The sequence below is a fragment of the Oryctolagus cuniculus genome, chromosome 17, assembly GCF_964237555.1.
Source record: "Oryctolagus cuniculus chromosome 17, mOryCun1.1, whole genome shotgun sequence".
Taxonomy (NCBI): Eukaryota; Metazoa; Chordata; class Mammalia; order Lagomorpha; family Leporidae; genus Oryctolagus; species Oryctolagus cuniculus.
Genome location: NC_091448.1, coordinates 5,966,805 through 5,990,674, shown reverse-complemented (window position 1 = coordinate 5,990,674; position 23,870 = coordinate 5,966,805). Strand labels below are relative to the sequence as shown.

At 61.7% G+C, this 23,870-nt stretch overlaps 1 protein-coding gene across 2 annotated transcripts; it reads left to right on the top strand.

The window, feature by feature from the left end:
- The first annotated feature begins 286 nt into the window (after positions 1 to 286).
- DNAI2 (dynein axonemal intermediate chain 2) lies at positions 287 to 23,805 on the top strand. 2 transcript variants are annotated; one of them, XM_070060363.1, is made up of 13 exons: positions 287 to 427; positions 4,716 to 4,909; positions 7,059 to 7,220; positions 7,934 to 8,055; positions 9,746 to 9,888; positions 10,572 to 10,685; positions 12,111 to 12,250; positions 13,708 to 13,830; positions 17,974 to 18,197; positions 20,543 to 20,678; positions 21,106 to 21,252; positions 21,562 to 21,789; positions 23,080 to 23,805. In XM_070060363.1, exons 2-13 carry the CDS (start codon positions 4,727 to 4,729, stop codon positions 23,170 to 23,172), a joined length of 1,815 nt encoding a protein of 604 aa, XP_069916464.1. In that variant the 5' UTR covers positions 287 to 427; positions 4,716 to 4,726; the 3' UTR covers positions 23,173 to 23,805. The 2 variants fall into 2 exon arrangements, with proteins under 2 accessions (XP_069916464.1, XP_069916463.1); XM_070060362.1 differs by having other exon boundaries at positions 23,077 to 23,805.
- The last annotated feature ends 65 nt before the right edge of the window (positions 23,806 to 23,870 follow it).

The following is a 23,870-nucleotide window of genomic DNA, read 5'->3' as shown; positions in this document are numbered from 1 at the left end:
CCAGCCCCCACAGTCCCCACGCGTGTTTCTCATGCAGGGGGCGGGGAAGAAGGGGCGGGCCGGGTTATAATTCCTGTTAATAAGGAAGGGGCGCCTCGTGGGTGGCCAGGATCCCCAGCGCGGCGCACTGTCCGGGGGGGGGGGGGGGTGTCCCCAGGCACCGGTGAGACCCGGTTCCGCCCCACCGTCGCCGGCCACCGCAGCGCGACTTCACCCACGAGGCTCCCTCGGTGCCCACCGCGGTCCCCTGGCAGAGGGCGGGAGTCACGCGCTCCGCGCTGCCAGCCCTGCGTCGCGCGTCCCGCACCTGGCCGGGGTTGCTAGGCGACGCCCAACGCTGCTCTGGGCAGTTGGAGTTCCGCAGGAGCCGGGGACCGGGGCTTGGGCGCGTCCCCAGCCCGCCGGCGGCAGGAGGACCGGACCCCAGGTAAGGGCGGCGGGAGAGGGGGGCGGGGAGCCAAGGGGAGCGCCCAAGCCCCTCCAAGGGCTTCCTTCTGGGACAGCCGCGCCAGGACCTGCGCGCCTAGTCGGGTCCGGCCCGTCCGTGCTCGCCCGCGGCTACGGGCATCTGCGCGGCCAGGGACCCTGCAGCCTCCTCCGCGCCCGGCGCTGACGCAGCCCCGGTGTCCTGGAGGGGCCGGGGGTTCCCAGCTGCGTGGTGGGGTGGGGGGAGCAGCTTCTGATGCGAACCGAGGGCAGGAAGCCAGGGGCGTGGCGCACCTGTAGGTGGCGGTTCGTTTACGGGGGTCCTTACTGTAGCCCCCTTGGGAGTCCCTGTAAAGGTCAAGGTCGCATATGGGTTGGTTCCTCCCCAGCCTGGGCCAGCCCTCATCCCCCACCCGAGCTGAGCGGTCACCCTCAGTGCGGCTTGTCCCAGCTCTCAGACCCTGCGTTGTCTCCGTCCCTGGTTGGTTCAGATTCTCTGCTTTTCAAGGCCAACACAGGCAGAGCAGGGCAAGGCGGGAGAGCTCTGCAGGGAGCCGGGGTAGCCGGTTAGTGTCACATTCAGGCACTCAGCAGGTGACAAAGTGAGTCTAGGGGCCCCTCTGCGCTAGGTGCTGGGGACAGGGGTCTTTCCCTGGCGACAGCACAGCCGTGCTTGGGGGGTACAGGTGCACACAGACCAGCGTTGCTGTCCACCTCTCCCTGCCCTCACACCCCACCGTCAGCAGTGCCAGCCTCCAGGGGGTGGGATTGGGGCCTTCCTAGTGAGGTCCACCCCTTATGACGGTGGAGTCCCCTGGGGCCCCGGAATTCCAGGAGGTGCACAAGGACACGGCACGGAAACAAGGACGCCTCCCCTGTGTCTTCTGCCCTCGAAGTCCCAGGCACTTAGACATGGCGGCGGGGGGGGGGGCCTGCCCCAGGGCCCAAGAAGACGACACTGTTGGGGTCCCCGTGTTCCGCCCCGGCTTGCCTGCCTTTGAGCTGCCGCCCTGACCCTCGTCCTCCCCGGCACTCCCTGGGTCTCCCTCTGCAGCCACAGGAGATGCACCCCGGGGCTTCCCCTGCCCGGTGAATTCGGTCTGCGCAGTCAGCGATGGCTCTGGTCCGGTGCCACAGGCGGTTGTGTTTCTGATGTCCGGGCAGGAGCGGCCAGTTTTGCATGGTTCAGGGACCAGCGTCCTGCACACCTCTACATCCCTGGGTCTCTCTGCCCTCTGACACTCCGAAAAGGGCACTGATCCTGCTAGGCCCCGCCCCCAGGAAGCCTGACAGCACCTGTAACGCAGAGGAGGGGACGGGCTCCCGAGACCACCCTCACTGACCGCGCCGTCCATCGTCACGCTCTGCTGGCTTGTGAGAAAGCCTGGCGGGATCCTTGAGCGAGCTGTCTTCCCGGCCTGAGCCCAGCCTGTCGGGGTCCCCTCGGCCCCTCCAGACACAAGACAGCGTCTCTGTTCCCATCGGGGATGGGCCTTGCGATGTGCCGAGAGAGAAAGCCAGGCTGCGGAGTCTCTGATCCGGGCCGAGAGGCTGGCTGTGTCTTCCAGCACTGTCCTCGTTCTCTGGGGCTGCCTTGTGTCTCCAAGGAGCCGGCTGTCTCACAGCGTCTGCTTTGCTTTTTTTAAAGATTTATTTGTTTACTTGAGAGTCAGAATTTCAGAGAGAAATAGAAGGAGTGATCTCCCATTCTCTGGTTCACTGTTCAAATGGCTGCAATGGCCAGGGCTGGGCTACGCTGAAGCCAGCAGCCTGGAACTCCACGCAGGTCTCCCACAGGGTGCAGGGGCCCCAACACTTGGCCCATCGTCCAGTGCTTTCACAGGTGCATTAGCAGGGAGCTGGATCAGAAGCGGAACACGGGGCCCAGTACCGTGGCGTATGTAGTAGGCTGGGCTGCTGCCTGCAGTGGCGGCATCCTATATGGGAGCCAGTTCGAGATCTGGCTGCTCCTTTTCCAGTCCAGCTCTCTGCTGTGGCCTGGGAAAGCAGCGGAGGATGGCCCAAGTCCTTGGGCCCCTGCACCCCTGTGGGAGAACCGGCAGAAGCTCCTGGCTCCTGGTTTTGGCCTGACCCAGCCTCAGCTGTTGTGGCCATTTGGGGAGTGAACTAGCGGATGGAAGACCTCTCTCCCCCCACCCCCACTCTGTCTTTCAAATAAATAAATTAATCTTAAAAGAAAGAGAGAAAGAGAGAGAGAGAAAGAAAGAAAGAAAGAAAGAAAAGAAAAGAAAAGAAAAGAAAAGAAAAGAAAAGAAAAGAAAAGAAAAAAGAAAAGAAGTGGAACAGCCAGGCCTTGAACCTGCGCTCCTACGGGATGCAGTGTCCCAGGCGACAGTTTAACCCTCAATGCCACAATGCTGGCCCCAGCAGTTTTCCTTTAGGAGAGAGGGAGAGCAAGAGCGAGCGAGCCCCTAACTGTGGGGCCTGACCGCTCTGTCTGGAGGCACAGGTGCTTCACGCTGCGGGGCAGGGGGAGGGGGCCAGTGTTTCACCGAGTTGGCATCCTGTGTCCATGCAGAAGAGTAAACACATGAGGATGCCCTGTGCCCGCCAAGCCATTGTCTTCTCCAGGGAAGGGGGCTTGCACACTGCAAGAAGCGGGGTCGGGGGGCAGAATACCGGTGTCTTTGAGAGTCTGGCTCCGGTTGGGTGGTTCTGGGGCTGGAAAAGGGATGAGCAGTTTGTATGGGTGCAGAGATGGCCCTGCCACCCTCCTTCCCGCTCAGCCCTGCCCCAGCGGCTCCAGGGCCCGGAGCTGCCCCTCGCCCCTGCTGCGAGGTCCTGAGACAGCCATAGAGTGGGCATCAGTGTAGCCATTCGGGGACTTACGGGTGCTGCGCCCAGCGAGCGTGGCTGTGAGCTGCTGTCCGCAGCGCCTGGAGCACCGCAGGTCTTTCGTATGCTCTGGATACAAGTCCTTCGTCACACAGAGGACGTGCAAATGTCTTCCCCACGTCTGTGGCTTGTCTCCTCCTTTTTTTTTTTTTTTTTTTTTTTTTTTTTTTTTTTTTTTTAACAGGCAGAGTGGACAGTGAGAGAGAGAGACAGAGAGAAAGGTCTTCCTTTTGCCGTTGGTTCACCCTCCAACCAATGGCTGCCACGGCCGGCGCGCTGCAACCGGCGCACCACGCTGATCCGAAGGCAGGAGCCAGGTACTTCTCCTGGTCTCCCATGGGGTGCAGGGCCCAAGCACCTGGGCCATCCTCCACTGCACTCCCTGGCCACAGCAGAGAGCTGGCCTGGAAGAGGGGCAACCAGGACAGAATCCGGCACCCCGACCGGGACTAGAACCCGGTGTGCCGGCGCCACTAGGTGGAGGATTAGCCTAGTGAGCCGCAGCGCCAGCCTCCTCCTTGTCTTCTGAAAGTTCCAAGCGCCAAAGTGTTTACTTTGAACGAAGTCCAGTTTGGCATTTGTTTTTCTTTTTCTAAAGATTTATTTGTTTATTTGAAAATAAGAGTTACAGGGAGAGAGAGAGAGGAGAGGCAGAGAGAGAGAGAGAGAGAGAGAGAGAGAGGTCTTCCATCCACTGGTTCACTCCCCAAATGGCCAAAACAGCTGGAGCTGCGCCGATCCGAAGCCAGGAGCCAGGAACTTCTTCTGGGTCTCCCACGTGGGTGCAGGGGCCCGAGGACTTGGGCCATCTTTCACTGCTTTCCCAGGCCATAGCAGAGAGCTGGATTGGAAGTGGAGCAGCCGGGACTTGAACCGGTGCCCATATGGGATGCCATGGGATGCCGGGACCGCAGGCGGAGGCTTTACCCGCTGCGCCACAGCGCCGGCCCCTAAATAAAATTAAAAAAAAAAAAATGCAAGCCGGCGCCGTGGCTCAATAGGCTAATCCTCCACCTTGCGGCGCCAGCACACCGGGTTCTAGTCCCGGTTGGGGCGCCGGATTCTGTCCCGGTTGCCCCTCTTCCAGGCCAGCTCTCTGCTGTGGCCAGGGAGTGCAGTGGAGGATGGCCCAGGTGCTTGGGCCCTGCACCCCATGGGAGACCAGGAAAAGCACCTGGCTCCTGGCTCCTGCCAGGATCAGCGCGGTGCGCCGGCTGCAGCGGCGGCCATTGGAGGGTGAACCAACGGCAAAAAGGAAGACCTTTCTCTGTCTCTCTCTCTCACTGTCCACTCTGCCTGTCAAAAAAAAAAAAAAAAAAATGCAGATGCAGCTACTGGACCAATTGCCTAGGCCCTTCCCCCTCCCGCAGCCAGACTGAGAACCCAGCCCCCCCCAGACCCCCACCTGACCACACCCCTCTGCCCCCCTGCAGCAGCCGTTGTCATGGAGATCGTGTACGTGTATGTCAAGAAGCGCAGCGAGTTCGGGAAGCAATGCAGCTTCTCCGACCGCCAGGCCGAGCTGAACATCGACATCCGGCCCAACCCCGAGCTGGCCGAGCAGTTCGTGGAGCGGAACCCGGTGGACACGGGCATCCAGTGCTCGGTCAGCATGTCGGAACACGAGGTGCGTCCTGCCCCCCGGTGGTGGGGGGGGATGACCCGGGCTGGGGAAGCTGGGGGCCGGCCGGGGGGGGCGGGGCCATAGGAGGGACTGGGTGTCCCAGGCAGGGTGCGGTGCCGAGGGCAGGAGGGACCTGGCCGTTCCAGGGCGGGTGAGTGTGGACCCAGAGGGGCTCCTGCACCACGGCTGGGGAGGGGTCTGGAGGGAGGGAACGGCTCAGCTTGAAGACCGCAGAAAGTCCTGCAGAAGCTTCCAGACCGGGGAGCTCTAAGCGGAGAGAAATGAGGTCTGAGCGCTCCGTGCCTGTGTGGCCCCGGGCATCAGCTCCTGACCGGCTCTGGTGGCGCGCGAGGCGCACGAGGCACTGGCCCCAGCCTCGTGGGTGACTCAGCTCAGAGGCAAGCCGCTCTCCCGAGCTGATTATCACGGCGGGGACCTGGACGATGGCACCCGTGCTGTAGCCAGTAACAGTGACGCCAGGCTGGCCACACCCCCGAGGCTCTCCTGCTGGGAGCCAGCCCTCGCTGGCTTACAACCGGACAGTCCCTATGGATTGCTTAGTGGAAACAGGGCTTCCATTGGGGCGCTGGGGAAGCTGTGGAGGTCAAGGGTCATGATGATTGCACAGGGGTGTGGCTGATAATGCCCCTGGGTTTTCAAAAATTTGTTTAAAGAGTTTATTTGAGAGGTAGAGTTTTAGATAGAGAGAGGGGGAGACAGAGAAAGGTCTTCCATCCGCTGGTTCACTCCCCAAATGGTCGCAATTGCCAGAGCTGGGCTGATCTGAAGCCAGGAGCCAGGAGCTTCTTTCAGGTCTCCCAAGCGGGTGCAGAGGCCCAACGACTTGGGCCATCTTCTACTGCTTTCCCAGGCCACAGCAGAGAGCTGGATCAGAAGTGGAGCAGCCGGGACTAGAACCGGCGCCCATGTGGGATGCCGGCACCACAGGCAGAGGCTTAACCTACTACACCACAGTGCTAGCCCCAAATTTTCAAAAAATTTTTTAAAAAATATTTGTTCATTTATTTGAAAGGCAGAGTTACAGAGAGAGAGAGAGAGAGAGAGAGAGAGAGAGAGAGAGAGAGGAAGAGATCTTCTATCCACTGGTTCACTCCCTAAATGGCCACAGTGGCCAGGGCTGGGCCAGGAGCTTCATCCGTCTCCCGTGTAGGTGCAGGGACCAAGCACTTGGCCCATCCTGCACTGCTTTCCCAGGCGCATTAGCAGGGAGCTGGATCGGAAGTGGAGCAGCCGGGACCTGAGGTGCAGGTACCGCAGGTGGTGGCTTCACCTGCTACGCCGCAGCCCCGCCCCCTGAGTTCTCATCTTTATTTGAAAGGCAGAGGCACAGAGATTTTCCATCACTGGCTCACTCCCCAAGTGCCTGCAGCAGCTGCAGCTGGGCCAGCCCAAGGCCAGGGCCTGGAACTCCATCTGGGTCTCCCATGCGGGTTTCAGGGACCCAGGTACTTGCACCATCGCCTGCTGCCTCCCGGGGTGCACATTAGCAGGGGGCAGGAGCTGGGGCTGGAACACAGGTGTGCTTGGCACCCCCAGGGGCATCTTGACCACGGCGTCCTCACCGGTGTACCAAATGCGTGCCCCAGAACTGTGCACTTGAAAGTGGTCAACATGGGCACCTTTGTGTTGTGTATGATTTGACACAATAAAAACAAATGAGGAAAAAGGAGGAGGGAGGCATGGGGCCCGTTGAGCGGGCAAAGCCCCCCACCCCCCATTCCCAAGGACCAGCACAGCAAACCCAGATGCGGAGTTGCTCCAAAAGTCTCTATTTCCAGGGTGTCTTCGACGGTGCGATAGAGGAGGACCCTTCACATCTTTTTTTCTTTGGAATCTCACAAAACAGGTCCATCAGGGTTCAGGGCAGAACTGGAGAGAACTGGAGCACCGGTTATCAGCTGCAAAACTGCTTGGCTCCACAGGGTGGCGCTGTGTGGCCGCCTGTGACCCCCACCCCTGAGGACCAGGAAGCTCCTGGCTTCGTGGCTTTGGCCAGAGCACCTCGTGGGGCTGCCCCCGACAGCTCAGGCCCTGGAGCCCCCCCGTTCCGGGTTGACAGAAGTGGCTGAAGGTCCCCCCCCCCGGGGAGGGGGGCCAGATGGCCGTCCTCTCACCGCCGCGCTCTGTTTAGGCCAACACAGAGCGGTTTGAGATGGAGACCCGCGGGGTTAACCACGTCGAGGGGGGCTGGCCCAAGGATGTGAACCCTCAGGAGCTGGAGCAGACGATCCGCTTCCGGAAGAAAGTGGAGAAGGACGAGAACTACATCAATGCCATCACGCAGCTGGGCTCGGTATGGACTCCAGCTCCAGCGTCGGGACCAAGCGGGTGGCACAACCCGGCTGTGCCTGGCCCTGCGTGGCCTCGTGCAGCACTGGGGGTGGGGGGTGGGGCGGGAGGAAGCCAGAGGCCAGCCCTCGGGAGCGTGCAGTCGGGGACCTGGCACACGGGTTAGCGGTGGGGGAGGCACAAGGGCTGAACAGGCCCTGGGAAGGAACTGAGCAGCGGGAAGCCCGTGGGAGCCCCACCCTGCAGGCAACAGGATCACGCATGCATGCATTCGTTCACCAAGTTTGGACCGAGCACACTGAGTTTGCAAAACTGAACCTCACCCGTATCCTGGGCCCCAAGACTTTGCAGCCCACTGGGGGCCAAACCAGGTGTAGACACAGTGCTGTTGCCACCTACCCAGGCGTGTCTCAGTGCTCTCCACAGAAGGCAGAGGAAGAAATGCTATAAGAGAAGGGGCTGCCTGCCCTGTTGCCCCGTAAAGAGGGAGTGACAGTTTCCTTCTGTAGGGACCCCAGAGGGCTTCCTGGAGGAGGTGCTGTCAGTGTACTGTGCCTTTATGGGCTGTGTGTATCTGTGCTGTCTGCAGACCCCCAAGAACCCATAGGACATGCCCCCATTGAAACCGCGGGAGGCGCAGGGCCGTCTCAGCCCGGGGAGTCGGTGGGGCCCCCCTTTCCTGCTAAGGACCCCCCGGCCGCCCCCCCGCCCCCCCAGATCATGGAGCACTGCATCAAGCAGAACAACGCCATCGACATCTACCAGGAGTATTTTGACGACGAGGAAGCCGTGGAGGTGACGGAAGAGGCGCCTTCGGCCAAAACCATCAACGTCTTCAGGTAGCTCAGCGGCCAGCCGGGGGCGTGGCCAAGCTGTGAGCCCCTCCCCCCACCACCCCGGCTTCACCGCCCTAAAAGTCCGGTGTTCCTCCCTTCCCCCCGCCCCTCCTGGCGCCGTGGTCCGCCTCTGAGTCTCGCAGTCCGTGGCCTTGCCCGGTGGCTCCCTTCACTCTGCGGCAGGTGTCCCGCCCCCGTCTTGGTGGCCGCTGCGTTTGGAACGCAGTCTGGCTCCCAGACTTCTCGGGAAATTGAAACCCAAGGCCTCCTCCTGCTGTTAATGGTGCTAAGGAGGTGGTTTTGGGGGGAGGCGGGGCTTGAGAGAGCCTGGGTGAGGCCCAGCTGCTGTGTCTGCTCCCCATGGCGTCACCACTGCTGCCCTCCTGCCTGGTCGGAGGCCACGTCCCTGGGCCTTGATTTGGACTTGAACTTCCAATACCTTCTTATAAAGTTAGTTTTCCCAGGTGTCCCATTGTGCTACAGCACGCTGGCTGAGACAGGGGCTCAGGCCTTGGGTGCTGGGTAATAAACACGCCGTTGTGTGGGGGCAGCGTCCCCGTGCACCTGCTGGCCCCCCGGAAGGACATTCTGGTCGCTTCCACGCCAGGCGATTGCGGTGAGAACTGCTGGCGACACTCATGTGCAGGCTTTGTTGGACACGCGTTCGACTCCCACAGAGTAATCCCGGACTCCCTGCCCGCTCTTTGTTATGACGGTGACGGAAGAGAAAGGCTCAGAGCGCTGGCTCGTCGGCGCACCTGGGACTGGGCCTGCGTGTGCTGGGTCGCTGTCCCCGCTTTCTCTCTTCTCCATCTGGACGGCTGTGAGGCTGGTTCTCCGATTCCCGGAGTCTTGTCAGTTTCATTGGGAAAAACCGATTTCTCTGAGTGCTTCGATATATGTGAATCTTTTTATTTATTTTTTAAAGATCTATGTATTTGAAAGAGTTACAGAGAGAGAGAGGAAGGAGAGACACACAGAGAGAGGTCTTCCGTCCGCTGGTTCACTCCCCAGATGGCCGCAATGGCCGGAGCTGCGCCAATCCGACGCCAGGAGCCAGGAGCTTCTTCCAGGTCTCCCACGTGGGTGCAGGGGCCCAAGCACTCGGGCCACCTGCTGCTGCTCTCCCAGCCGCATTAGCAGGAGGCTGGATTGGAAGCAGAGCAGCCAGCACTTGAATCGGCGCCCGTATGGGATGCTGGTACTTACTATAGATGGCGGCTTTACCCGCTGCACCCAGCACCAGCCCCATTGAACATTTTTTAAAATATCATCAATAAGAAGTTTGGGGAGGGGCCAGCGCTGTGGTGTAGCGGGAAAATCCACCACCTGCAGTGCCAGCATCCTATATGGGTGCCAGTTCAAGTCCCAGCTGCTCCACTTCCAATCCAGCTCCCTGCTGTGGCCTGGGAAAGCAGTAGAATATGGCCCAAGTCCTTGGACCCCGCACTCGTGTGGGAGACCCAGAAGAGGCTCCTGGTTCCCGGATTCAGATCAGCGCAGCTCTGGCTGTTGCGGCCAATTGGGGAGTGAACCAGCGGATGGAAGACCTCTCTTTCTCTCTTTCTCTCTCTCTCTGCCTCTCTTTCTCTCTGTGTAACTCTGATTTTCAAGTAAATAAATAAATCTTTAAAAAAAAGAAGTTGGGGGAGCGTCCACTGCAGCCTCCCCGCGCCCTTTGCTCCCCCTGAAGGGACCCCCAGGAGGTCAAGCGGACGGCCACGCACCTCTCCTGGCACCCCGACGGCAACAGGAAGCTGGCCGTGGCTTACTCCTGTCTCAACTTCCAGCGGGCCCCCTTGGGCATGAGCCACGAGTCGTACATCTGGGACCTGGGTGAGGAGCGTGGGGTCCTGGCGGCCAGGGTGGGCTCCAGGGGCAGGGCCGAGGCCCGCGAAAGCAGGGCAGAGGGCAGGCGGAAGCAGAGGGCCGATGACCCAGGAGGAGGAAGCCGCATGGCCCTTCCCTGTCTGGGTTCTGGCACAGCTGGGCAGAAGCTGCATCAGAGGCCGGAGGCTCCCTCCGAGTCCAGAGCCTCCATCCGCACGGGATGCTGATCTTGGTCCCTAAAGAGCTTATCCGAAAGACGCTGCCCAGCTGGGAAGGGGCCTGCAGGGGAGGGGAAGGGGGCTCGTGCCTCTGGCCCACCTCTGGGGACACGTCCCCTCATCCCTGGCCAGCAGGGGCTGATGACCGCAGCCCGGCAGGGGCCGATGGTGGTGGGCCCCACCCTCCGCTGTTCTCGTGGGCGCCAGGTGCAGAGCTGGGGCTTGAGGCTCCTAAGAAGCTCAGTGGGTTCCTACAGCGACCCTTCCGGTACACACCGCTCGGTCCCCAGTCCTGGAAATAGAGCCAACGGCAGGTGCACACCTCCCAGTCCCCAGAATGAAACCCGCCCCTCCACGGAGGGCAGAGAGGAACCACAGAGCAGCTTCTGGGCTCCCCCGTGCACCCCCACCTGTGCGAGGGGCTCCACTGCTCGGCCCGTCTCTCACCAGGCCTAGGGGTTCGTTTTATAGAAAACCCCAACAAGCCAGAAATCACGCTGAAGCCGTCTTCCCCGCTGGTCACCTTGGAGTACAACCCCAAAGACGCACACGTGCTCATCGGCGGCTGCTACAACGGGCAGATAGGTGAGGGGGCCCCAGGCACGGGCTGTGGGGGACCTGGCGGGGCAGACACAGACGGCGTGAGTCCGGCTTTGCCGAGGGCCAGCAGTGTCTGCAGCTGGGGTCCTTCGAGGAAATCCAAATTCCGTGCGTGGCGAGAAGTATTAAAACCGCAGCTCAAGTCAAGTGGGGGCCCAGTGGACCAGGCCCCCCCAGCTGTCAGGGGCTATGAGACTGCCGGGGAGGGTGCCAGGGACACCCACATGGCTTGGAGGATGAGCTGGGCAGCCTTCCTCCTGGGCCGCTCCTTGCAGGGTTGTGAGGGGTGGGTGTGAATCCCTGGCGTCTTGGGCAGAATTCGCCCACGGAGCCGTCTGCTCCCAGCTGTTCTCTATTGGAGTGTTTGTTTGTTTTTTGAAAGAGTTACACAGTGCTGGTAAGGTAAGGTAAAATCCGCTGGTTTTCTCCCTAATTGGCCACAACGGCCAGAGCTGCACTGATCTGAAGCCAGGAGTCAAGAGCTACTTCTGGGTCTCCCACATGGGTGCAGGAGCCCAAGGACTGGGCCATCTTCCACTGCTTTCCCAGGCCACAGCAGAGAGCTGGATCGGAAGTGGAGCAGCCAAGATTCGAACCAGCACCCATATGGGATGCCACACTACAGGTGGCAGCTTTACCTGCCGCGCCACAGCGCCAGCCCCCTATTGGACGTTTTGGAATGACAAATTCCGCCTCTTTCCCTGAGCCAGGTCTCTTTCGGTGCTCCGTCTCCTCTGGGATCTGTTTTGGGAGGTTCTGTGTCTCTGGGGGCTTGATTCCCCCTCCCTGTGCGCGCTTTTCCCTTCTTCCTCTGGTGGTCGGAGCCGGAACGGCTGAGACACTTCTCAGAAGCGCTGGCTGGCTCCTGGACGAGGGGCTCCGGCAGTCTCCCTGGAGAGCCGGAGCGGGGCCAGGCCAATGTCAGGAGCTGTGAACTCAGCCCAGGTCTCCCATGTGGGTGGCAGGGACCCAAGTTCTGCGCCATCCCTGCTACCTCCCAGGTGCACTAGCAGGAGGATGGATTGGAAGCAGAGCCAGGGCAGGAACCCAGGGACTGATAGGGGGTGCGGACGTCCCAGGGGGCTCCTTAACCAGTGCCACAAACACCCTGACCACCCCACGTGCTCCTCCGCTGCACAGCACAGCAGGGGCTCCCTCTGTGGGCTCCCTGCCTGTCTCCCCAGTCCTATTCCCCGTGGCCCCCCAGGGGTGGAGTGTGGTGGGTGACATGCGACCGGGGCTCCCGGAACGGATGAAGCTTGCACGCTGGGAGTCCTGGTGGGGGCTGGTAGGAAACTCAGGCTGTGACCCCAAAAAGCCACAGACCTGCCGATCCCAAGCCGTGCTCCCTGCACCAGGGGGGGACGCCAGTGCCCCCATTTACCCCTCCCTCGTCTCCTCCCCTGCCAGCCTGCTGGGACACCAGGAAGGGCAGTCTGGTGGCCGAGCTGTCCACCATCGAGTTCAGCCACCGGGACCCCGTGTACGGCACCATCTGGCTGCAGTCCAAGACAGGCACCGAGTGCTTCTCAGCCTCCACGGACGGGCAGGTACTGACCGGCCAGGCCCCGGGGCCGGGCGCAGCGCAGGTCAGAGCCACCCAGGGCGGTCGCCTTTTGCCTTTTGGTTTTTAATTGGCCGCTGAGCGGTGCACAGGCCTGGGACAAACTCCCAGGAGTATGGAAGGGCAGGCGGCGAAATGCCTCAGCAGGGAGCCGGACTGAACGTGGAGCACCCGATGCCAGCATTAACCCATTTCGCCACAATGCCGGGCCCCAGAGTGCCTTCCCCCGTCCCTGTCCCCGGACTCCCAGCCCTCCCGGAGGGCGTCAGCCTCCCGCCTGCCTTCAGAGATGGTCTCCGAGCAGACACCTGCCTCCCGGCTCCCGCCCCTCGCACAGCTCACACACTGCTCTGCCCTTGAGGTTTCCACTCGCCGGGTGCTGCAGACGGTGCCATTTTCGGGGACTGTGCGGTGTGAGCGGGCCGGGATTTATGTAGGTGGGTTTGCGGATCTTGCTGGTGCCCACAAGGTGGAGCCGAGAGAATGGGACTGCCCGGCTTTATCACTCTCCTGTGCAGGGTTGCTCGGCCAATGCATGTGCACGTTTTGTATTTATTTGAATGATAGAGCCGCACAGAGGGAGAGGGGGGAGGAGAGAGGGGAGGAGAGAGGGGAGGAGAGAGGGGAGGAGAGAGGGTCTCCTGTCTTCTGCTCCCCAAATGCTGGCATAGCCAGGACTGGGCGTGGCCAAAGCCAGGAGCCAGGAACTCCGTCTGGGTCTCTGACAGTATCTGCCTCCCAGGTGCACTAGGAGGAAGCTGGGTTGGAAAGGGAGAAGCCAAGACTTGAACCAGGCGCTCCGATACGGGACATGAGCGTCCCAAGTGGCGGCTTAACCTGCTACTCACGACACTGCCGCCCCGTGTGTGCAATTCCAACGCTGCCGGTGTTAGCATAGCCCGAGACCTTGAAGGAGGGATTCCCAGGCCACACTGGCAACCTTGCCTCAGCAGGCCTGGGGTGAGGCCCAGCACCGGGCTTTTGTGCTTGGGAACCTTGAGCCATTGCGGCGATTCTCAAAGTGTGATCACTCTCAGGGGTTGCTGGGAGGTCCAGACACAGCCTTTTTCTTCCTTTTTTTTTTTTTTTAAAAAAAGATTTATCCATTGATTTGAGAGGCAGAACATCAGAGAGAGGAAGGGAGAGGCAGAGACAGAGATCTCCTATCTGCTGGTTCACCCCCAAATGGCCACAGTGGCCAGGGCTGGGCCAGGCCAAAGCCAGGAGCCAGGAGCCCCAGCTGGGCCTCCCACGTGGGCGGCAGAGCAGCCCAGACTCCAGCAGGCGCTCAGCTGTGCAGTGCCGGTGCAGGAAGCAGCAGCTTAGCCCGCTGCGCCCCAGTCCTTGTGCCCCGCTGTCTGGTCCCAGGGGCAGGGGAGGGAAAAGCCCGGGAGAGCAGGAGACCCCCCCCCAGGTCTCCAAGCGGCCCCCTCTCCCCTGGAGGTCATGTGGTGGGACATCCGCAAGATGAGCGAGCCCACCGAGGTGGTGGTCATGGACATCAGCAGGAAAGAGCAACTGGAGAACGCCCTGGGGGCCATCTCCCTGGAGTTTGAGTCTACGCTGGTGAGTGCCCCCTCCCGTGCCTCCCCTGCCTTCCAGCGCCCGGGCAGGGCAGTGGGGTGGGGGTGGGGAAGCAGCAAGGACAGGCTGTGGCTGAGGGCTCCGCTCCCGGGGAGTCCCAAGGTCCCGCCCCCTGCCAGGCCTCCGCGTGGTCGTTACAGCTACCTTCCAGCAGGGGGCAGCAGAGCTTCTTGGGCAGGAAGCCATTCTCTTTTTGGGCAGTGGCCGGGCTGGGCAGAAGGCAACCTCTCAGACAGCACAGGACTCCTGAAAAGCCCTGTGGGACAGAGGGGGCCCTGCTCGGGACCCACCTGGGGAGGCCTGGCCTCCAGCCCCTCCGCCCCACCTCTGTCTCCCGTGGGGCCCTGGGCTGGTCACTTCCCTTCTCCTGGGACAGGGACCTGAGGTCAGAGGGGGCTCCCTGGGAAACCAGGGCACAGGCATGTTTCCGGCGTTTGCTAACTGAGAAGGAAGGAGAGAGAAACGAAGTTGAGCAGTGATGCCCGTGTGTCCCGGGCAGGAAGCTTCTAGAAGCAGCGAATGAACTCTTGACTGTACAGCAAGGAAGCAGATGTCCCTGGCCCGGGCTATTCCTGGCTTGGTTCTCACTGGAGCCCAGGCCTGGCTCCCGGGGAAGCGCCACCTGTCTGCCCTCACCCTGGAACCCCGTGGGGCTCTGGCCTCATACCTGCCCCCCCGGGGGGGTGGTCGCCCAAGGCCAGGGCATGAATGCTGGTGGGGTGAGGTGGGCGGTAACTCAGCTGAGCCCACGCCTGGCCCAGGGGCGCCAGGCACTGTGGACGTTGGTGGCATCAAGGCCACGCCGGTCCCTGCCAGAGGGGAACGGGTTGTGGGGGGAGGCGGGTCTCTGGGGGCTGGGCTGGGGGCTCTGCCAGGCTCACGGGTCACTTTGTCCACTCACTCGTTCACCAGCCTTGCCCAAGCTCCTACTCCATGGCAGGCCACCGGGGCTACATCAGTGACCAAAAGGGACCAGGGTCTGTGCCCCCGGAGCTGGAGCTCCAGCCGGGGGGAGAGGCAGCCAGATATAGAGCAGCGGTCCGTATCCAGGGGGGCACCGCCAGGGCCTCCCACCCCGCACCCCGTGTGTGCCTGAGGCCACGGAAATCCCCACCCTCTGGATTCGTGCAATGCGCACACAGCTGTGATAACGGGTAATTAGCAAATGAGGCGCAGTCTGCAACACACAGCCGTCCGTGTAATAAAACTGAACAGCTGTGGCACTACAGGGCAGTAAAAGCCGCGTGGGTGTTTCCCGTGATGACAGGACCGCACCACGCCCGCGTGGCAGGCGTGTGGCACACCCCGGGCCGCTGTGCCGCTCCCTTGAGAGCCACAGAGCCAGTCTGCCGGCCAAGACGGCTCCTCGGGAGTCCACGGGCAGCCGGCGGAGGGTGGGGCTGCGCACAGGTCAGAACCCGCACGCCGCTGGCGTCGGAGCGGCTGTTCATCTTTGCAAGCTTCCTTTGGGTCCCTCGGGGGACCCAGGGTTCAGAGGGACCGCAGAGGCAGACCTGCGGGTGATGGGGTCCCCACGGTGTCCAGCTGGAGGGGATGAGAGGCCGGGAGGCAGCCTGGAGCCTGCGCACTGAAGCCGCGCAGTGAGGTGGCAGGCGGCAGGGGCGGGCCTGGAGGGCCCTGTGGGCGATGCAGGACGCTGGGCAGGGGAGACGGTGACTGGCTCACATCACAGAGTGACCAGCGTGTTCCTTCCCCGTTGCTGCCTCTCGAATTATCATGAGTTAGTGGCTTCAAAAGGCATGCATTTATTTATTTAAAAAATTACCTGAATGTGCATAGTTTGAGGCAGTTTTAAAAAAGACTTATATGGGCCGGCGCCGCGGCTCACTAGGCTAATCCTCCGCCTAGCGGCGCCGGCACACCGGGTTCTAGTCCCGGTCGGGGCACCGGATTCTGTCCCGGTTGCCCCTCTTCCAGGCCAGCTCTCTGCTATGGCCAGGGAGTGCAGTGGAGGATGGCCCAGGTGCTTGGGCCCTGCACCCGCATGGGAGACCAGGAAAAGCACCTGGCTCCTGGCTCCTGCCATCGGATCGGCGCGATGCGCCGGCCGCAGTGCACCGGCTGCGGCGGCCATTGGAGGGTGAACCAACGGCAAAGGAAGACCTTTCTCTCTGTCTCTCTCTCTCACTGTCCACTCTGCCTGTCAAAAAAAAAAAAAAAAATAAAAAAAAAATAAAAAAAAATAAAAAAAAAGACTTATATGTTTGAAAGGCTGTTGGGATGGGGGAGATCTTCCATCTGCTGGTTCACACCCCCACATGGCTGCAACTGCAGGGCTGGGCCAGACCCAGGCCAAAGCAAGAAGCTGGAACTCTATCCAGGTCTCCCACGTGGGTGCTCCCCCTGGTGGTGGGACAGGAGATCTACCTCCCCGTCTCACTTTTCCTTCTTTCTTTTCTTTTTTTCTTTTTCTTTTTCTTTTTTCTTTTCTTTTTTTTTTTTTTTTTACAGGCAGAGTTAGTGAGAGAGAGAGAGAAAGGTCTTCCTTTCCATTGGTTCACCCCCCAAATGGCCGCTACAGCCAGGAGCCAGGTACTTCTCCTGGTCTCCCATGGGGTGCAGGGCCCAAGGACTTGGGCCATCCTCCACTGCACTCCTGGGCCACAGCAGAGAGCTGGCCTGGAAGAGGGGCAACCGGGACAGAATCCGGCGCCCCAACTGGGACTAGAACCCGGTGTGCCGGCGCCGCAGGCGAAGGATTAGCCTAGTGAGCAGCGGCGCTGGCCTCCCTGTCACTTTTCACTCTGCCTTTTAAATACGTGAAATAATTTTTTAAAAGATTTATTTATTTGACAGTCAGAGTTACATGGAGAGAGAAAGAGAGGCAGAGAGAGAGAGAGAGAGAGAGAGAGAGAGAGGTCTTCCCTCTGCTGGTTCACTCCCCAATTGGCCGCAGTGGCCAAAGATGCACCAATCAGAAGCCAAGAGCCAGGAGCTTCTTCCGGGTCTCCCAAGTGGGTGCAGCAGCCCAAGGACTTGGACCATCTTCCACTGCTTTCCCAGGCCATAGCAGAGAGCTGGATGGGAAATGGAGCAGCCGGGACTCGAACCAGCATCCATATGGGATGCCAGCACTGCAGGCAGCAGCTTTACCTGCACCACAGTGTTGGCCTCATTTTTTTTTAAAGTAAGGATGTTGGCTCCAGTTTGGGGAGCAAGAAAGGGCAGATCTGGGTGTTTTCTAAAGGTTTTGTGGTTGCATCTTTAGTAATTTTCTGGTAGAAGGAAACTTCTTAATAAAACGATCTTTTTAAATAAAAACCTAGACGCTGTGCAGGGGCAGATTCAACACCCACAAGGCTCACGGGTCCGCGAAGGCCTTCCCTTCCCAGTGTGGCCCTCCCCTCTCTAGCTCACCTGTCCACCTGGGCACTGAGGACACAGCACCGCGTGGGTCCAGGTCTTGCCCGCGGAGGGCCCCAGTCTGGGCTGGAGATTAGGCGCAGAGCAGGGAACAGGCAGAGCACGCACAGTGGAGGGGCTGTGCTCAGAGCCGAGGGGGGAGCCCTGGATCAGGAGTCCGGCCTTCGCCCACACAACCCACAGGGACACGAGCATCTGCTAGGTGGCCCGTTAGTGGCCTCGGAGCCAAGAAAGATGAGCTGGTTTCCCCCAAGGAGCTCACAGCCTCGAGGAGGGACAAACTGCATCGCTGACCCCCAGCGGCGTCCTTAGGGCTGGTGGCTCTGAACTTGCAGGGGCATCCACCCAGCCATTGCCACGGCCGGTGTCACTGTCGTGCCAAATGAGGCTCTCCAGTGGCCTGGGCCACACGGCGTCCCCTCTGCAGGCCTGGTCTACTCTCTGTAACCCAGCAACAGCACTGTTGGGGGCAAATGCTTCGCAGACACAGGGATGTCCTGGGGAGGGGCCAGTGGTGACCTCCAGCGGCCGGGAGAGTCAGGGATGGTGTCCCCATGCCTGCAGTCCTGCAGCAGGTCCCCTGAAAGGGGGAGACCCGAGGAGGCTGCGCAGAGTGGGGACAGCACCCCAGGAGGGCTGGGGCACAGCCCGGGCCGAGGCCTCCTTCCTGCACCTGCTGACCCCCAGGACAGGCTGCTGGCCTCGAGGCTGAGCCCAGAGCTGGTGCCTCCCCCTCCACAGCCGACCAAGTTCATGGTGGGCACCGAGCAGGGCATCGTCATCTCCTGCAACCGCAAGGCCAAGACGCCGGCCGAGAAGATCGTGTGCACCTTCGGGGGCCACCACGGCCCCATCTACGCCCTCCAGAGGAACCCCTTCTACCCCAAGAACTTCCTCACCGTGGGCGACTGGACGGCGCGCATCTGGTCTGAGGACAGCCGGGAATCGTCCATCATGTGGACCAAGTGAGGTGGGGGACGGGGGGACCCCAGCCATGGCGCCTGTAGAGTGGAGAGAACGCCCTTCGCAAACGCCCGCGCTGGCGTGACGGGGCCTCATTGGGGGGCGAGGTTCCATCCCCAAAGCTGGCTGCTTCCAAGGCTCCGCAGAGGAGTGAGTTTTTTAAGATTCATTGTTTGCTGCAAAGACAGAGGGACAGAGCGAGCAGGAGAGGGCCAGAGATCTCCCACCCACTGGCTCACGCCCCAGATGCCCATGACAGCCAGGGCTGGGCCAGGCCGAAACCAGGAGCCAAGAGCTCCATCCGGGTCTCCCGTGGGTGACAAGGGGCCCAAGCACTTGGGCCCGGGGGCTCATGAGCAGGAAGCTGGACTCGGGAGCGGGGCCAGGACTGGTGTCCGTCGCTCCCGTATGGGATGCGGGCTTTGGGATCCATGTCTTAGCCAATTCCTTCGTCACGGCTTCTCACGGCCCCTTGGGTCCTGCAGCTGCCGGAGGATGGGCCTGGGCTGAGCAGAGCCCTCGCCCTCACCCTCAGGGCTCAGTCCCAGAGGGAGCAGGTGGGCCTGGGTCCCACAGCCCGTGTGTCTCCTTCCTCTTGCGTGGTGGTCAGCAGATCTAGTAACAATACAGGAGGATGGGCGGCGCCGTGGCTCACTAGGCTAATCCTCCACCTGCAGCGCCGGCACACTGGGTTCTAGTCCCGGTCGGGGCGCCGGATTCTGTCCCGGTTGCCCCTCTTCCAGGCCAGCTCTCTGCTGTGGCCCGGGAGTGCAGTGGAGGATGGCCCAAGTGCTTGGGCCCTGCACCCCATGGGAGACCAGGAGAAGCACCTGGCTCCTGCCATCGGATCAGCGCGATGCGCCAGCTGCAGCACAGCGGCCGCGGCGGCCATTGGAGGGTGAACCAACGGCAAAAGGAAGACCTTTCTCTCTGTCTCTTTCTCTCACTGTCCACTCTGCCTGTCAAAAATTAAAAAAAAAAAAAAATCCAGAAGGCCCAGTCCAGTGTGAATTCGGGGGAGGGGAGCGTCTGGCACAGCACTTCCGGTGCTGCTGGGGACACCCCCGTCCCACCCACATCCCAGCGCGTGGGTGCCCGTCCTGGCCCTGCTCCGATCCCAGCTTCCTGCCCCTGTGCACCTGGGAGGCAGCAGTGATGGCCCAAGTACTAGGGTCCCTGGGAAACCCAGAGCGAGTTTCAGGCAGGCCCCCGGCTTCAGGCTGGCCCAGCCTCAGCGGCCACAGGCATCCAGGGGAGTGAACCAGCGGATGGAAGATCTTTGTCTCTCTGCCTTTCAAATAAAATGAACATAAAACAATAATTGTCTTTCAGAAAAGACGAATGATTTTTTTAAAAAGTCTATCCCATGGGCCATTTGAGACAGACTGAAAAATATCTGCCGTCAATCCCCGGTTAGTCTCGCTCGCTTCTCCCTTGTGGGGGCTCACTTAGTTGCAAAGGGGTCTGGGAAATGTAGTCCTGGAATGTAGTCCACTGGAAAAGGGAAGAGTGGGCTTTGGCGGGGAGCTCGCAGGCTGCACCGTGGGCACCCACGTATGTGTGTGCGTGAACGTTTCTCTGAAAAGTGCACCTTGTCATGGGGGAGACTCTCTAGGGCGGGAAACGTAGCCCCCTCCTGAGCCCGGAATCGGATTTTCCCGGCACTTCCTTCATCGGGCTCCTCCCGGTGAGCTCGGAGCCCGGGGCCTGATCCGGCAGCTTGCACCTGCTGCCTGGGGTTCGCCACAGAGGAGCACCGGGAACCGGCCCACAGGAAGGACCATCGTCAGAGCTCTTTAAAGAGGTGCCAGCAGGGGCTCGCGCTATGGTGCCATGGGTTAAGCTGCTGCCTATGATGCCAGCATCCCATGCGGGCACAGGTTCAAGTCCCGGCTGCTCCTGGGGAAGCAGTGGAAGGTGGCCCAAATGCTCGGACCCCTACATCTACCTGGGACACCTGGATAAAGTTCCAGGCTCCTGGGGCCAGTGTTGTGGCACAGCGGGTTAGACCCAAGTCCTTGGGCCCCTGCACCCACATGGGAGAGCTGGATGGAGCTCCTGGCTGCTGGCTTCGGCCTGGCCCAGCACTGGCTGTTGCAGACATATGGAATGAACCAGTGGACGGAAGACCTCTGTCTCTCCCTCTCTATCTGTAACTCTGCCTTTCAAAATAATTTATTTAAAGAGCGCAGCCTGTGAGTGTGGGCAGCTGAGGTTGGCCCCCAGTAAGAAGTCAGACACAAGGAAGAACTTCCTGCCCAGCAAGGCTCAGACAGCCTGGAGTCCAGGAGCCTCTTGGTCCCTCCCAGCCACAGTGGCCTCTGACCTGTGACCCCGGCTCCTACAGGTACCACATGGCCTATCTCACGGACGGTGCCTGGAGCCCCACGCGGCCAGCGGTTTTCTTCACCACCAAGATGGATGGGACTCTGGACATCTGGGACTTCGTGTTCAAGCAGTGCGACCCCGCCCTCAGCCTGAAGGTCACGGGCACCCCCTCCTCCACCCTATGCATCCAGACCCTCAGCCAGCCATGGGCCCGTGGGGGATGGGGGGCACGCGTGTGATCGGATGTGTCCTCGTGCCGGGAGCTCTGCCGGCCACCCACGGCTCTCCATTCAGGAACGTGGTGGGGTGGGCTCCTGCGGGGTTAAGGGACCCTTGCTGGTGGGGAATTAAAAGAGAGAAAGCAGCAAGTGCCTGGCGTGGCCTCCCCCAGCCTGAACTCGTGTCAGCGGGGCACCAGCCTGCGGGGGCTGGAGGGAGATGAGGCTGCGGGCCCAGGCTGTGACACCGCGTCTCCGGGTAGGGGGCGTCACCTGGGCTGTGGAGCCGGGGGCCCAGGTAGTCAGACAACCGTGACTTTGCTCCCCTTTTCCCCTTGCCTGGGTCTGCCCCGCCCCCCGACAGGTGTGCGACGAGGCCCTGTTCTGCCTCCGGGTGCAGGACAGCGGCTGTCTCGTAGCCTGCGGCTCCCAGCTGGGGACGACCACCCTGCTGGAAGTGTCCAGCGGGCTGTCCACCCTGCAGAGGAACGAGAAGAACATTGCTTCCTCCGTGAGTGCCGGCCGCCGGGGCGGGGCGCGCGCAGGGCGGAGTAGCCAGAGAGAGCCAGGGGTCCCGCCCTCCCAGGCAGGGAAGCGGTGGCCTCCGTGGGGCACCGCGGGGCCCAGAGTGAGCGCCCTGCGTGAGTGTGAGGCTTGTCTGCATTGCCCACGCTCATCCGCTGCGTAGCTAAGCTCCCTTGGGCTTTGCTTTTCCAGCGGCAACCCTGCGTGGTTCGCCCGGGTCACTCTGTCTAGTTTCCGACCTCCCGCTAGCTGCCCCGCCTCCTCCCACCGGCCGCTCTGTCCCCGTGTGTCCCAGATATTTGAGCGGGAGACCCGGCGGGAGAAGCTCCTGGAGGCGCGGCACCGAGAGATGCGGCTGAAGGAGAGGGGCAGGGCGGAGGGCAAGGACGAGGACCAGAACTACGACGAGCTGGCCGTCGACCTGGACCAGCTGGTCTCCAAGGCCGAGGAGGAGTTTTTCGACATCGTCTTCGCCGAGCTGAGGAAGAAGGAGGCGGAGGCCATGCAGAAGAAGCCAGAGACTGTAGGAGCCTCGGCAGGGGCGCAGCTGGGCTGGGGGCCGCCCGATGGGAGCCAGGGCCCCCGGGTTCTGCCTGCTGGCTGACCTCTGGGGGGGGCCTGACTCTGGCCACGGGACCAGTGGGAGGAACTGCACCCTTCCTGTCTTCAGACCCCTCGAGGGTGGGAGCTGTGCCCCAGGCCTCTGGACACTCTCTGTCCCCACCCACCGTGGCAGGTGCACCTTGTATGTGCATGGTGGCCAACCTATGAGATCCTGGGGTCAAGGGAGCTGCCAGAAAAGAGTGGACCCGAGGGCCCGCGGGCTGCCCAGACCGCCACTCATCTACAGCACTCTCTGGCTGCATGCCTGGGCCAGTCACTCCCTCTCTTGGTGCCCTGGCTTTGAGCTGGGAAGTCAGGAGGTTGACCTTGACCGTCTGGTCCTGGCCTTTAGGGGGTCCACTGATAAGAGGCCAAAATGGGCCAGAGCTGAAGGTCAGCAAAGCAGGGAGGCCGCACAGTCAGGGTAGAGGATGTGCAGAGTGGAAATAGGGGCTCCTCATTGGAAAGGATTGGGAGCGTCAGGATGACGGCACAGCGTGAAGTCCCAGGCTCTGAGCCCCCGCCTAAAGCCCCCCCGCCCCGAAGCTGGCCCCTGGTCACGGACAGAAGGCTCTGGGTCCCAGGCTCTGAGCCACCGCCTAAAGCCGAGCTGGCCCCTGGTCACGGACAGAAGGCTCCGGTGACAGAGGGAGACCGGAACTGGTTGCACCTGCGACCTCTTCCGTCTTCTGCCCCCTCCCCCGCTCTGAGGAAGGGGTGTGACTTCACTCATTGCATTTGGAAGTGCCTGGGTGTGAAATGCCCGATTCTCATGCTGGCCGTGTGACAGGTGCGCCTGGAGCCCTGGCCTTCTGACCCGCAGCCCAGGTTTCCTCCACCCATCACCCTTGGCCCATCCAGGCCCTCAGAAGGCTAGCCGGCTTCGACCACCTGTTATGGTGCAGGGCGGCCGCCAGGCCCCTGCTGGGCGCTGTCATCCTGAAACGCTCTCTCCGTGACACTTGGAGCAATCTCAGGGAAGACTGCAGCCCTGAGGGGCCCGGGCCGGACGCGGCAGATTCCCAAGGCCCCGCCGGTCCCCGTGCACCTGCTGGCTCTGAGCATCTCCGGGGCCTCTCTGGCCGGGGAGCTGGCACCGCAGACCCCAGGCAGGGCACCCAGCAGTCGGGCTGCTTTTGGCCTCCTGGGGTTCACGCCTTGGGGTGGGCGAGGCCGGAGCCTCACCGACCTTGCCGGTGTCTTCCAGCAGCAAGAGAAACCCCCGGCTTTGGAGTCCGAGGAGGACATGCTGGGGGAGGAGGTGGAAGAGGAAGAAGGCGAGGAAGAGGAGAAATCCGCCTAGAAGGTCGGCCCGCGGCTGGAGCTTGGTTGCCGCCGGTCCCTTCATCGCCTGCCTCGTGGTCTCGCCCTGGTCGGACACTGGGAGCATCACGGCAGGGGGATGCTGACCGACGCAGCACGGAGATGCTGACCGACGCAGCAGGGGCTGAGCGAGCCCTTGGTGCGAGCGAAGGGGCAGGGCTCGCCCCACAGGGGCTGCCCACTGTCTCTGCCACCCCCGCACGTCCCGAGACCGGCTGCACCGCCAGCCTGGTCCTGGTTGTTTGGATTCAGCCTCACGGATTCCCCAGCTGTCACCTTCCTCCTGGAGCCTCCAGTGGGCCTGCCGCAGCCTTCGGCGGGGCCTCGGGAAGACGGGCCTGCCTTGTGGACCCCCCTCACCCACCTGCGCACCAGGAGAAAACCCGCCCACTCCAGAGAGACTTCCTGAGCTGCTCCCCGGCCGCGTGCACACTCAGCCGCCAGCAGAGGCCTCCAAGTGCGCATGCGCGTGAGCAGGTGCGGACGGCGACCCCCGACCCCGCTCCTTCCTGTGCACCGAAATGCTTCCTCTGATCCCAAGTTAATAATAACAACAAGGACCAGTGCTTGTTGTGCATCCTGCATCAAGAGCTGGCCTTGTTATGTTAACTGATTTTTTTTTAAGATCTATTTGTTTGGAAGGCAGAGTTGGGGGGGGGGGGGAGATAGCTCTCTTCT

Bases quoted from the DNA above. Each gene is read 5' to 3' on its own strand.
- DNAI2 (XM_070060362.1), top strand. From the start codon at position 4,727: ATGGAGATCGTGTACGTGTATGTCAAGAAGCGCAGCGAGTTCGGGAAG. The intron at 4,910-7,058 runs GTGCGTCCTGCC...CGCTCTGTTTAG, and splicing joins TCAGCATGTCGGAACACGAG to GCCAACACAGAGCGGTTTGA. The intron at 7,221-7,933 runs GTATGGACTCCA...CCGCCCCCCCAG, and splicing joins CCATCACGCAGCTGGGCTCG to ATCATGGAGCACTGCATCAA.